At 45.7% G+C, this 13,106-nt stretch overlaps 2 protein-coding genes across 2 annotated transcripts; one reads left to right on the top strand and one right to left on the bottom strand.

Moving 5' to 3' along the window:
• Positions 1-2,215: 2,215 nt before the first annotated feature.
• LOC308472583 (uncharacterized protein) lies at positions 2,216-4,714 on the bottom strand. The gene is made up of 3 exons (XM_080997554.1): positions 4,430-4,714; positions 2,935-3,060; positions 2,216-2,406 (listed from the first exon to the last, which is right to left on the bottom strand). Exons 1-3 carry the CDS (start codon positions 4,674-4,676, stop codon positions 2,399-2,401), a joined length of 381 nt encoding a protein of 126 aa, XP_080853680.1. The 5' UTR covers positions 4,677-4,714; the 3' UTR covers positions 2,216-2,398.
• Positions 4,715-8,919: 4,205 nt separating this feature from the next.
• LOC308472572 (uncharacterized protein) lies at positions 8,920-12,636 on the top strand. Its single transcript, XM_080997551.1, has 3 exons — positions 8,920-9,181; positions 11,171-11,296; positions 12,441-12,636. The coding sequence occupies exons 1-3, from the start codon at positions 8,935-8,937 to the stop codon at positions 12,446-12,448; spliced, it is 381 nt and encodes a 126-aa protein (XP_080853677.1). The 5' UTR covers positions 8,920-8,934; the 3' UTR covers positions 12,449-12,636.
• Positions 12,637-13,106: the final 470 nt, after the last annotated feature.

Raw genomic sequence — 13,106 nt, 5'->3', positions numbered from 1 at the left:
GAGTGGCTGGCTGGCAGGCCGACAGGCAATGAGGATTGCGATAGCAGCAGCTCTCGCCTTCCCTCCCGTTACGCGCTGCGCCCAACCTCAACTTGCCCTCCTCGTCAGGCTGCCGAGAGGGCGGGGAGGGTGGGTTTCTACACACACACACACACACACACACACACACACACTCTTTCAGTGTGTCCTGGCGCTTGCACTCCTCCCACAGCCTCCTCCAGCTCCCTTTCCATTCCCAGCGGCTCTTTAACTGCTGCTGCTGCGCTGGGGCGATGGTGCGAGTCGAGTTCTCCGTTTAACTTGTGTCCGAGTAGAAGCGCCTCGGATGGGCGTCAGAGTGTGTGTGCAAAACAGAGCCACAACCTCCAGGGCGTGGGTTTTCCCTTGGGGATCTCTCAGCAGCGGCGTAGCGTGGGTTATCAGCACCCGGGGCAAGGCAAGTAATTTGCGCCCCCTAACCCGGGGCAAGGCAAATAATTTGCGCCCCCTAACCCGGGGCAAGGCAAGTACAGTAATTTACTCTCCCAAGCAGCAGCAGCATCAGCAGCAGCGAGGCTTCTCTTTCCCCCGCGCTCTCCTGGAGCTGCCTCTTTTCTTTCCTTTTTTCCCTTTCTCCAAGGCTTTTCGCTTTCTCTCCTTAATTGATTCCTCCTCCACACCGCAGCGTTTCCTAGCTGCTTCCCCCCCCTTCCCCTCTCTCTCCTCCTCGCTCTGCTTGCCTTGCCCTGCACCGGCAGCAGCAGGCGCAGCCAGACCCCCGCCAGCCAGCCCGCCCGCCCGCCCACCCGGCTTCCTCTCCTTTTTTTGCCCGCGGCAGAAGGCTTCGCTCTCCCCCTTCCACGACCTCCTCGCCAAGCCGAGCGAGCGCGGGCTCCCTAACCCGTGGATTTTAGTAGGGGCAGAGAGCTGCTAGTGCGAGCGCGCCCCCCGCCCATGTTGCGCCCGGTGCGGCCGGCCCCCCTGGCACCCCCCACGCTACGCCACTGTCTCTCAGCTGGGAAGAACAAAACCTCCACTTCTGAGAGATCCCTGCCCTGCTCCTGCTTGCATGCAAGTAGGAGCGGGATTGGGCAGCTCAGGGGAGGAGCGCCTGGCTGCCTTCAGGCCGTGCAGGGGCTCTCAGATGCAGCTTCAAGGCTGCCTCCACCTTCCCCAACGTCAGCAGCTATTCGGCCTGGCTGCCTTCATGGGGTTGCAGGGGATCTGATGCGATGGTGGGGGCTCCTTTAAACCTCTCACTTGAGGGGAGTGCAGCCACGAACCCCTAAACAGAAAGTGTGATGGAGCCTGCACCTCCCCAGCTGAGCAGCCCCGATCCAGCTCCTGTTCCCATGCAAGCAGCAACGCTGTCTAGCAGAGCAGCCCAATCCTACTTGCCTGCTCCAGAGCTGGAGGAGGGGGTGGTTGCTATTGTGGCTGCAGCGGCAGAGGGACCCAGTGCTGGAGGGCGGCAGGTGCCTGCTCGCTTTCTGCCCAGTCCGCCTTCCGTCGCTCTGAAAATGGAAGTGTGGCAATCAAAACGAAAGTTATACTAAGAACAGAGCACGCTCTGCTTCCGAAAAAAGTTCGAAAACCACAACACGCATTTCCGGGTTTGAAGTGTTCAGGTTCCAAGTAGTTCGAGAACAAAGCTGTTCAAAAACCGAGGTACCACCTTATTTCTCCACTCTCTCTCCACATGGATGCGCCAACCTCCCCTTCTAAACTAAAACCTTGGTATTCAGGATAAATTGCTGTGTTGGCACTTTGCAATAAATAAGTGGGTTTTGGGTTGCAGTTTGGGCACCTGGTCTGTAAAAGGTTTGCCATCACTGACCTAGGGAGTCCTAGGGGGTTGGACTAGATGACACTAGGGTTCCTTCATCCTCTACAATTTTATGATTCTAAGTGGGCCAGTCTCAAGGGGATTCAGCCAGGCTTAAATAGGCAGCTTCTTTCCAAAGCACTTTGAATTGCCATGATTTTACTCCTTCCTTCTGCCCATATTCAGTATGGGCTTTTTTAGTTGCCTGTTTCAAGGAGCTGAGCAATAATTTTGTGGGGAGCCAGGATTCTGATATTTTGCCAACATCATACTGTTGAGATTTCTTGTTCTGGAGTGGTGTTTTGATTGGTTAGTTGGCTTTTAGTCTGGCCAGAAGCATCCATAACTAGATCTCTTAGAATAATGAGGTTTTTTTTATGAAGGAATAAGAAAGCACATGTACTAAAAATGTTTGTGTTGATTGTTTATTGTAGTAGTAACAGCTGAAAGGAAGAGATTCTTGACTTATCAAGGATAGACTCGCACCATGCCAGATTCCTTGAAGCCCAAATTAACAGAGATGATTACTTGATATTAAATTTCTTCCACGGGTGATCAAACAATGGTCCAGCTTTGAAATCCCTCCCAGTTACTTCATTTTGCTAAAGAAAAGAGGAAGAAGAGGTGGTTTAGTCATGATCACACATGTTGAGAATACAGTCGTACCTCTACTTATGTATCCCTCTGGATACGGAATATTTGGGTTACGGCCACGGCCTGTATACTTCCGGATTTTGCAGCACGTGCATGAGCAGCATCACGCCTCTATTTACGTAATTTTTGGGGTGTGAACAGACCCCCGAATGAATTAAGTTTGTATCTGGAGGGTCCACTGTATATAGTGTTACATATATGTGCTGGATCAGTTCCAGCAGTCATGCTCATGGCAGGCGCATTGAAATCAATGGGTGTACACTGAATGACATGGGAGATCACCCTGTAATTAAATAGCTGCCCTTCACCCGATGGTCAAAGGGTGAGTTACGGCAACTAACACTCAGAGCTCATCCACACTTGCACTTGTCCCATGTCTAGGAAGAGTGGGTCTGAGATGTTTTCTGCTAAATGTGAGATATCTTAAAGGTTTTCTGCTAAACGTGAGATGTCTTAATGAGGAACACAGACTTCACCTTTACAGCAGAGATATGAAAAGGTGCATTTTCCAATGCGAGTAGTTCCACGAGGGCAGAGGGCTAAAAAGCATCTACCACCAGAACGCCAACATTGCCTTGTACGATCCTTCCGTTGCATGTTTCCTGCACAGAGAAAAACAGTCCTGTTACATGGAACCTGTTACACGGAAGTCTAGAAGCATTCACACAAAGCAGAAAGGATGTTATCTTTATGCATAACACTGGTGGTGAACATTCGTTTTAGGGATGAATGGGATTTTTTTGATGAATGGAAACCTTTCTTATTGCTAGTCAGCATGAAACAAATAGACTCTGTAATAACAAGTCCCCATTAAGTAGCCAGCTACTCATTCATCACACTTTGCCTTTCTGATTTCTCTAGCTTTTGTTTAGAAGATATCTGAAGGCAGCCCTGTTTAGGGAAGTTTTTAATGTCTGATGTTTTAATGTATTTTTAATCATTTTAATCATTTGTTGGAAGCAGCCCAGAAAACCCAACCAGATGGGAAGGGTAAAAATAAATTTAAAAAATTATTTATTTATTTATTTATTTATTTATTTATTTATTTATTTATTTATTATATGCTCCAACAACCTCTTTTCCATCAGATCTAAGAAAGAGCACCCCGTTCCATTGTAACAAGCACAAATGAAACTGATCCACTGCATATCCCCATCACACAATTCAAACTCTAAAGAAACAAAACCACTCAGGGAAGAACACACTAGGGGATATCCTATTTCAGACAATTATCTGAAATATAGCCTTGATAATCAGCTATCATCAGTGGCTTCAGCCATGTCTGAAGGCAGTACATCTTTGACGACCAGATGCAGGGGACAAGCTGGCCACCCCTGCTAGAAATTTCCAGTGCTGGAGAAAAGGAGGTAACTGTTGGAAAATTCCATTCCACCTTTAGTTACAGACACGAAACTGTTGCGTGTCACATGTCTGTTTACATTCCAGCACAGCCTGCTAGCAACTTCTGTTGTGTGTATAGCTTTTGCTTTTCTCTATCTCTCCGAGAAGACAAAGAGAGAGAGAACATGTTTCTTTGTCCTGATTTATGATTAATAAATCCGTAGTTGTAGTATGCTTCCAGAAGCCTCACACCTATTCTGTGTGTGCAGTTTGCTTTGCTGATAGTGTGCCCTGGCTTTGAAGCCTGGTTGCTCATTTACGTCTTTGCAGTGGGACGGGTCCAAGGACACAACCCAGCTGGGGCTAGCCAGCTGGCCTTGTGACCCTCTGCATGCCGACAACAACTACCTTGGTCTAACTCAGCATCCCTTCCAGAACATATTAGAGAGTTTCAATGTAATGTCCAAGAGGACCATGCCTAAGGGCATGTACAGCCTACTAATCACCATTGAAAATACTATCATTAGCTCATGATCCAGCCAAGGAGAAGTGTTTCTAACTGAGTTCAATGAAAGAGTGAACACCTCTGAAAGAAATGCAATACCCGCCCACCATGTACGTTACAATCACCTTCATCCTCCAAAGCTTCATCATAACCATCTGGGTTTTCATCCTGAGGACCACTCAGATCTTCCAAAGCCTCTGCCTCTTGCTTCTCTGCTTGGTCCAGATCTGCTTCATCAGACTGGACAATGCCAAGGAAGACCACAGCAAAGAAAAGACAGATGAACTTCATGGTTCTTCTAAGACCTGTTGTGTGCTGCTGAAAGGAGTCACAAGGATGAACTGGCAATGGTGATGCCTTCACAGAGTTCATGCCTATATATGCAGGTGGGATGCCAAGATGGCTGCCCTAATGGGACAGGTTTCATTGTCTTTGAAGTAGCTCTCTAGATAAGGGTGTGAAATAAACATGAATATGGCATTTGAGATTACTTCACACTTTGCAACACAATTCTCTTTGATGTTGCCCCCAATCTGTAGGCCTTTTGTTCAGTCTTGCCATCTTTGCATTTGCACTGTTGCTAATAACCCTCTCGCTCCCCATATGCTTGCCTATTCATCTCCCCACCAGGCAGCTGGCAAATCCTTGCCATAATCTATGAAACAATATTTATTGTGATGGTTCTGGGCTCTGAGAGAAAGAGGGGGGTGTTTCTGGACACCTTGCTGAAAAGAAAGCTATCCGGAGTAGGATGGCCAGGCTGGTGAGGGGATCTCCTAATGAGAAATATTGGAATTCACACCCCTGGTAAGAGTGCAATATAATACCACATATGGGATTAGAGATTGATGGCCGATTTATCATTGATGTTGCCTCCAGATATATTGGTCCTTTCATCAGGATTGCAGCACCTATTTACCTTAACCTCCTTCCTAATAACCCCATGCCTCCCCATCTGCTGATCTGTTTCCTCACCATCATACAGCTGAAACATCCTGATCGATCTATTAGTTCTTCAGGTATCTTCTTTGTCCTTTATCTTACCTTTTTCAGGTTAAACATAGTTCTATCTTTCCAATATTTTTTATTAGGAGATCCCTTCACCAACCTGGCCATCCTACTCCGGACAGCCTCCTTTTCAGCATGGTGTTCAGAACCACTTACAATACCCAAGCTGTGTAGATCGGAGTGAAACTATAACCAGTGCATTTTTCCCAGGGGATACTCAAAGGTACGCAGTACCAGACCTCTTTTTTGTTCTTACTCACTGTAACAACTTCATTGCAAGTTTGTTGTTTATTCCATTAGTCGTGTCCGACTCTTTGTGACCCCATGGACCAGAGCATGCCAGGCACTCTTCCACTGCCTCCCGCAATTTACCAAGGTTCATGGTTCTTACATTCCAGGTTCCTATGCAATATTTTTCTTTCTTCTTTTTTTTTTAAAAAAATAATATTTATTAAAGGTTTCAGAATTACAGAAAAAAAAGAAAAAAATTAAAAACAACACTACAATACATAAAAAGGAAGAAAAAAAAGCAAAACACAAAAACCAATGCAACAATACAGTAAAAAGATACAAAAAGAAAAGAAAAAAACCCCACAAATCCCATATTACATATCTTTAACTTCCATTTGCTTGTTTCATTGACCTCCTCACACCTCCCTTTTTGTATTCTAATTTGATTAGTTATTTCAGCAAATTCTTTCCATCTTTCTCAATTTTCATTATAATTTATCTTAACAATTTAACCTATTAATTAACTCAACAAATCCTTTCCATCTTTTCCCCATGTTCTGTTATTTGAATTACCTTAGTTTATTTAACCTTATCTTACCGTAAAATACTTTAGAGCTTAAAGCTTAATACTCGATTATACATAACTCCTGATATCATTTCTACTAGAGTCATATAGTTTCATTCCAACATTTTCCCTAATATTCATTAATTTTAGGCCAATTCCCTAGGGAAAAATTTTTTTTAAATCAATTTTCTTCCAGTCTTCATCCAACGTCTCTTCTTCCTGGTCTCGGGTCGTGTCAGTCCTTACTGTCCATTCCATCTAGTCCATCAACCTGGTAATCTTATGTCCGAGGCCCTTAAGTCTCTTCCATGTCCCTTCTGCAGATCTTCTTCTTCTTGTTTATACTTGCCCTTTTCCTTGTCTTTTGTTGGTCTCTTTCTTAATTTCTTTCCTTTCTCATTGAGGAGTAGGACTCTGGGGGATTCCAACCCAAAATTATCTCCATCTTCCTTCATCAAACCAGCCCATTCCCCACAGTCCCACTCCCCACAGTCATCAATGTAATCCAAAAAGTATTTAAAAGCATATTTCAAGGTCTCTCCAAAGTTAAGAACCTCCTCAGCTCCAGACTCCCCCTGGCCCACTCCAACTTCAATCTTCAATGACAGCGGCTTATGCTCCTGTAGGGCCTCGGGTCTCTCCATTTGTATTATTTGAGGTGCAACCGCATCCTCCTCCATTATCTTCTGCACTTGCCCAGTCAGTACAGGTTCATGAGTTGGTCCCTGAATGGTTTCTGTATCAATATTCCCTGTTTGTCCACAGTTATTAACCACAACAGTCATCAAGTCCATTTTCTCATTCATCAAATCCATCTTCTCATGCATCTGTTCCAGCAAGGCACTTGTCTTGCATAAAGCAAGCACCCAAACTTCTTCCCAGCTCATATTTAGTCAAGGTCAGAAAAGACTGGTCCCACGATCTTAATCTCACAGCTGTTGAGTCCTCAAGTAGACTGCAGCAACAATTTAACAAGCTCCCTCTAGAGGAGACAATTTCTATTTGTATCCATTTTTTTTAAGGCAAGTCCAGCAAGGGAAAACTACTTTCATTTTTCAAATATTTTGTTTCTTTAGAATGCAAAAGGCAACATTGGAATCAGTTTATTTCTCTTCTTTAGCTATCTGTCAAAGTATTCCATTCACAGTCAATGAACCTCTCCAACTATTTCTGTCTCTGACACCCCGTTCCCAGGTTAGAGACGGTGGAAACTTATCTTTCTTCACTCCCTCTCCTGCAGGGGTTAAACAAAGTCCCCCCCTTTTCTCCTGCTTCCAAGGGGGTTTCAGTAGTTATAAATGAAGGAAATTTAGACTTTTTTAACGACTTTCCAGACTTTAGCTTACATGGTTTTTGCTTTAGTCTATATACAAAAAGCGGAAGGCGGACTTCCTGTTTTGAACCATCCCGCTTCGATGCCAAATTAAGATATTTCTTGATCCAATTTTCCGTTTCTACTCACGGGTACTTGTTTTAAATCCAATTGTCCACAGGAAAAAGTCAGCGCTCTCCGGCAATGGCTATGCGGCTTCACTCCGTGAAAGTAACAATCAGTTCGCAGCACCGCGCCGCTCACCCCACTTCGCTCCGGCGCCCCAAAAAGGGGTTCCCGGTGAGTAGGGGGGCGCTCCTGGTGCCCTGCCGAACCCCACATTCCCAGGCTTCCTCCACCTGGGATTTCTAGCGGGTCCCCGCCTTTGCTGCGGCGGGAAGACCCAGTTTTCACGGAGCTAGTTCCTCCAGTCGGAGGAACTCCGCCATTCGCCGATGACACTAACCCAGAAGTCTTCCTATGCAATATTTTTCTTTACAGCATTGGACTTTCCTTTCGCTTCCAGGCATATCCGCAACTGAGCGACCTTTCGGCTTTGGCCCAGCCGCTTCATCAGCTCTGAAGCTACTTGTACTTGTCCTCCGCTCTTCCTCAGTAGCATGTTGGACGCCTTCCGACCTGAGGGGCTCATCTTCCAGCGTCATAACTTTTATATGCCTTTTGTCTTTGTCTATGGAGTTTTCTTGGCAGGGATACTGGAGTGGATTGCCGGTTCCTGCTCCAGGTGGATCATGTTTGGTCAAAACTCTCCACTATGACCTGTCCATCTTGGGTGGCCCTGCACGACATAGCTCATAGTTTCTCTGAGTTATTCAAGCCCCTTTGCCACGGCAAGGCAGTGATCCATGAAGGGGTCATTGCAAGTACCAAAATCTATTTTTATGGAGGGGGCGGGAGAACACTGACTATAATGATTCATTATTTCTTTGTTCCTGCAGCCTAAGATTAGACTATTTTAGCAGGCAGTTGAGGGCACCTGTTTAACTTATAATGAGCTGAGATAATGAGATAATCTCACCTGTGCTGCTGCTAATGCAAGTTTCCCCAATCTTGTATGTTTTTCTTTTTCTTTTGTACTTAAAAGCAGACTTTTACATTTCTAGCTTGATTTTGCCCTTGTTGCAGCTGCTGTTGACGCACCCAGTGTCAGACTTCCACCCCTCTCTTTCTCTCAGAGCCCAGAACCAATAGAATAAATATTGTTTCGTAGTTTATGGCAAGGATGTGCCAGCTGCCTGGTGGGGAGATGAATAGGCAAGCATATGGGGAGCGAGAGGGTTATTAGCAACAGTGCAAATACAAAGATGGCAACACTGAACAAAAGGCCTATAGATTGGGGGCAACATCAAAGAGAATTGTGTTGCAAAGTGTGAAGTAATCTCAAATGCCATATCCATCTTTATTTCACACCCTTATCTAGAGAGCTACTTCAAAGACAATGAAACCTGTCCCATTAGGGCAGCCATCTTGGCATCCCACCTGCATATATAGGCATGAACTCTGTGAAGGCATCACCATTGCCTGTTCACCCTTGTGACTCCTTTCAGCAGCACACAACAGGTCTTAGAAGAACCATGAAGTTCATCTGTCTTTTCTTTGCTGTGGTCTTCCTTGGCATTGTCCAGTCTGATGAAGCAGATCTGGACCAAGCAGAGAAGCAAGAGGCAGAGGCTTTGGAAGATCTGAGTGGTCCTCAGGATGAAAACCCAGCTGGTTACGATGAAGCTTTGGAGGATGAAGGTGATTGTAACATACATGGTGGGCGGGACTGCATTTCATTGGGAAGAGTTCACTCATTGAACTCAGTTAGAAATACTTCTCCTTGGCTGGATCATGAGCTAATGATAGTATTTTCAATGGTGATTAGTAGTCTGTACATGCTCTTAGGCATGGTCCTCTTGAACATTACACTGAAACTCTCTAATATGTTCTGGAAGGAATGCTGAGTTGGACCTAAGTAGCTACCTCCTTTTCTGCAGCACTGGAAATTTCTAGCAGGGCCTGCTAAGATGTGAGGTGGCCAGCTTGTCCCCTGCATGTGGTCATCAAAGATGTACTGCTTTCAAACATGGCTGAAGTCACTGATGAGTGGTCTTCCATGATATCTGATTATCAAGGTTATATTTAGTGGTACAGCATCTCACAGATAATTGTCAGAAATAGGATATCACCTAGTGCATTCTTCCCTGAGTGGTTTTGTTTCCTTAGAGTTTGAACTGTGTAAGGGGGATATGCAATGGATCAGACCCATCTGTGCTTGTTACAATGGAGTGGGTGCTCTTAGGTCTGAGGGAAGAGAGGTTTTTGGCCTATGTTGAATCTCACAGAGCTAAGCCCGCACTCAGAGAGCCATGTGCAACCAGAAAGTTGCCCTGGGCCCCCTGATGTTGATGTGACAGAAAGCAAAAAGTCCAAGAAGGAGCATAAGGTTTACAATAAGCAGCCGAAATAATGAAACATGCCATGTAAGTTCTGGTTTTGGTTGAGAGGGTGGTGGCATGGTGGCTTCTCAGCACAATGAGGAAACAAGGGAACTACTGAAGGAGCAGGCTGGTTCGCTCCTGAGCACAACCTAGCTCAGCAGAGAGATCTCCTGATCTGCATCTGCGTCTAATGATTGGTAACTGTTGAGAACAGGACTTGCAGTGCACATCCTGCAACATTCCTAAATGCCAGACAGACAGCTGGCGGATGCCTGGGAAGCCTTGTGCAAGAGAATTTTATCTGATGCCATTATGGGCCCTAGAGTTGGGTCTTCCATGCACACAGAAAACTCCCTGCTGCAAAAAAAGCCAGGAAGTGCAGTGTGACTTTGTGTTGTGCATTTAAATGCATGACTCCCACCTTACTTTTGACATGCCTTCCCCTCCACATGCAAGTGATGCAGACAGGCAGCATGGTGCAGTGGTCAGAGTGTTGGGTTCAAATCTTCACTCAGTCATGCATCTCGTTGGGTGACCTTGGGCCAGTCACTACAGTCATACCTCGAGTTGAATGCGCTTCGGGTTGAGTGCGTTTGAGTTGCACTCCGCGGCAACCCAGAAGTAACAGAGCGTGTTACTTCTGGGTTTCGCCGCTCACACATGCACAGAAGCTCAAAATGACGTCACACGCATGCACGGTAGCGGTGAAATGTGGCCCGCGCATGCGCAGACGCGCCGTCACGCCGTCGCGTCTTGCGTTCCATTTGGGATGCAAACGGGGCTCCAGAACGGATCCCGTTCACATCCCGAGCTACCACTGTATTTTCTTTTCACTGTAGCCAACCTCACAGGTTTGTTGTGAGGATAAAAGAGGGGGAACCATTTACGCTACCTTGAGCTCCTTGGATGAAAATGGGGGACAGAAATGCTATAGTGAATAATGGGGCTGGGGGGTTAAAGGTGCCTTTCCCCTGCTTGCTTCTGTCTTCCTCCACCTTCCTTCCATCCAGCCAACCAACCAGGCAACTGCTGGCTATGGAGAAATGAAAGCCAGAGAAATCAGAAAGGCAAAAATGATGAATGAATAGCTGGCTACTCAACGGGGGACTTGTTATTACAGATTCTGTTTGTTTCATGCTGACTAGCAATAAGAAAGGCTTCCATTCATCAAAATTTCCCATTCATCCCCAAAACAAATGTTCACCACCAGTGTAATGCATAAAGATAACATCATTTCTGCTTTGTGTGAATGCTTCTAGACTTCTGTGTAACAGGTTCTGTAACAGGACTGTTTTTCTGTGAGCAGGAAACATGAAATGGAGGAATGGTACCAATCTATGTGAGAGTGCCGGTGGTAAATGCTTTTTTGCCTTCTGCCCTCGTGGATCTATGCGCATTGGAAAATGCGGCCGATTCCGTCGCTGCTGTAAAGGTGAAGTCTGCGTTCCTCATTAAGACATCTCACGATTATTAGTAAATGTTTATTACAGCAAAAGCGGGATGCACAGGTCACCTGTCTGCACGTAGAATCATAGAAATGTAGAGCTTGAAGGGGCGCCAAGGGTCATCTAGTCCAGCCCCCTGCAATGCAGGATTCTCAGCTAAAGCATTTCATTCAAATATTAAATGGATGACACAAGGATACTTTGGGTATGGCTTCCCAGTCATGGACGGTGCCTATTGGGACTGGTAGGGAGGAAAGCAGAGAGACCTACAGCTGCTGGCACCAAAGCCAATGGCAGGCAGCCCCAGCTAATTCTCGTTTGGTCCCCATCTTCCTCCTCTCTTGCTTCTACTGGAGCAAAACTGAGCTGGAGGAGGAGAAGGAAGCTGACAGTCAGGGCCAACATCTGGACTGACTGCAAGGAAGGAGGTAGGGCAGCTGGCATGAAGGCTGCCTGAAATAGACTCTGGCTTTTGACACCTGAGATGTACCTTCTCTTTATTTTTGTGGTCATAAGTTGATTTATAATGCTTTCAACCCTGAGGGTTTATCAAACAGAGCAATTTGGGTTTTCTTCCGGTTGACGCTTGCTCTGATTGCACCAAAGAGCAGGTTTTCCCTGCGAATGGTGTGGGGCAAGGGGAAAACCACGTGGACCCATGGCTAGAAAGTGTGGGTCAAGCAGAGTGTGGGTCTTCCTAGGTATGGGACAAGTGCAAGTGTGGATGAGCTCTGAGTGTTAGTTGCTGTAACTCACCCTTTGACCATCGGGTGAAGGGCAGCTATTTAATTACAGGGTGATCTCCCATGTCATTCAGTGTACACCCATTGATTTCAATGGACCTGCCATGAGCATGACTGCTGGAACTGATCCAGCACATATATGTAATACTATATACAGTGGACCCTCCGGATACAGACTTAATTCGTTCTGAGGGTCCATTCGCACCCCAAAAATTACGTAAATAGAAGCGTGCTGCTGCTCATGCATGTGCTACAGAACCCAGAAGTATACAGGCCGTGGCCGTAACCCAAATATTCCGTATCCAGAGGGATACATAAGTAGAGGTATGACTGTATTCTCAATATGTGTGATCATGACTAAACCACCTCTTCTTCCTCTTTTCTTTAGCAAAATGAAGTAACTGGGAGGGATTTCAAAGCTGGACCATTGTTTGATCATCCGTGGAAGAAATTTAATATCAAGTAATCATCTCTGTTAATTTGGGCTCCAAGGAATCTGACATGGTGCGAGTCTATCCTTGCCAAGTCAAGAACCTCTTCCTTCCTTTCAGCTGTTACTACTACTAATAAACAATCAACAGAAACATTTTTGGCACATGTGCTTTCTTATTCCTTCATAAAAAAACAACTCATTACCCTAAGAGATCTCCCGCAGTTATGCATGCTTCTGGCCCGACTAAAAGCCAACTAACCAACCAAAACACCACTCCAGAACAAGAAATCTCAACAGTATGATGTTGGCAAAATATCAGAATCTCTGGGCCAGTTCCTGGTTCCCCACAAAATTAGTGCTCAGCTCCCTGAAACAGGCAACTCAAAAAGCCCATATTGCATATGGAGGGAGTAAAAACAGGGCGATTCAAAGTTCTTTGGAAAGAAGCTGTCTATTTAAGCGGGGCTGAATCCCCTTGGTTAATGGGCCTACTTAGAATCATTGAATTGTAGAGGAGGAAGGGACCCTGGGGTCATCTAGTCCAACCTAGCAAATACTATCTGGTTCTTCTTTCCAGGGGGGAGCTCAGGGCATAGCAAAGATGCCCCCATTAATTTGGTT

This window comes from Podarcis pityusensis, assembly GCF_964106645.2.
Source record: "Podarcis pityusensis genome assembly, chromosome: 3".
Classification (NCBI taxonomy): domain Eukaryota; kingdom Metazoa; phylum Chordata; class Lepidosauria; order Squamata; family Lacertidae; genus Podarcis; species Podarcis pityusensis.
Note: the sequence above shows the minus strand (reverse complement) of the source record. Positions and strands in the feature narration are given on the sequence as shown.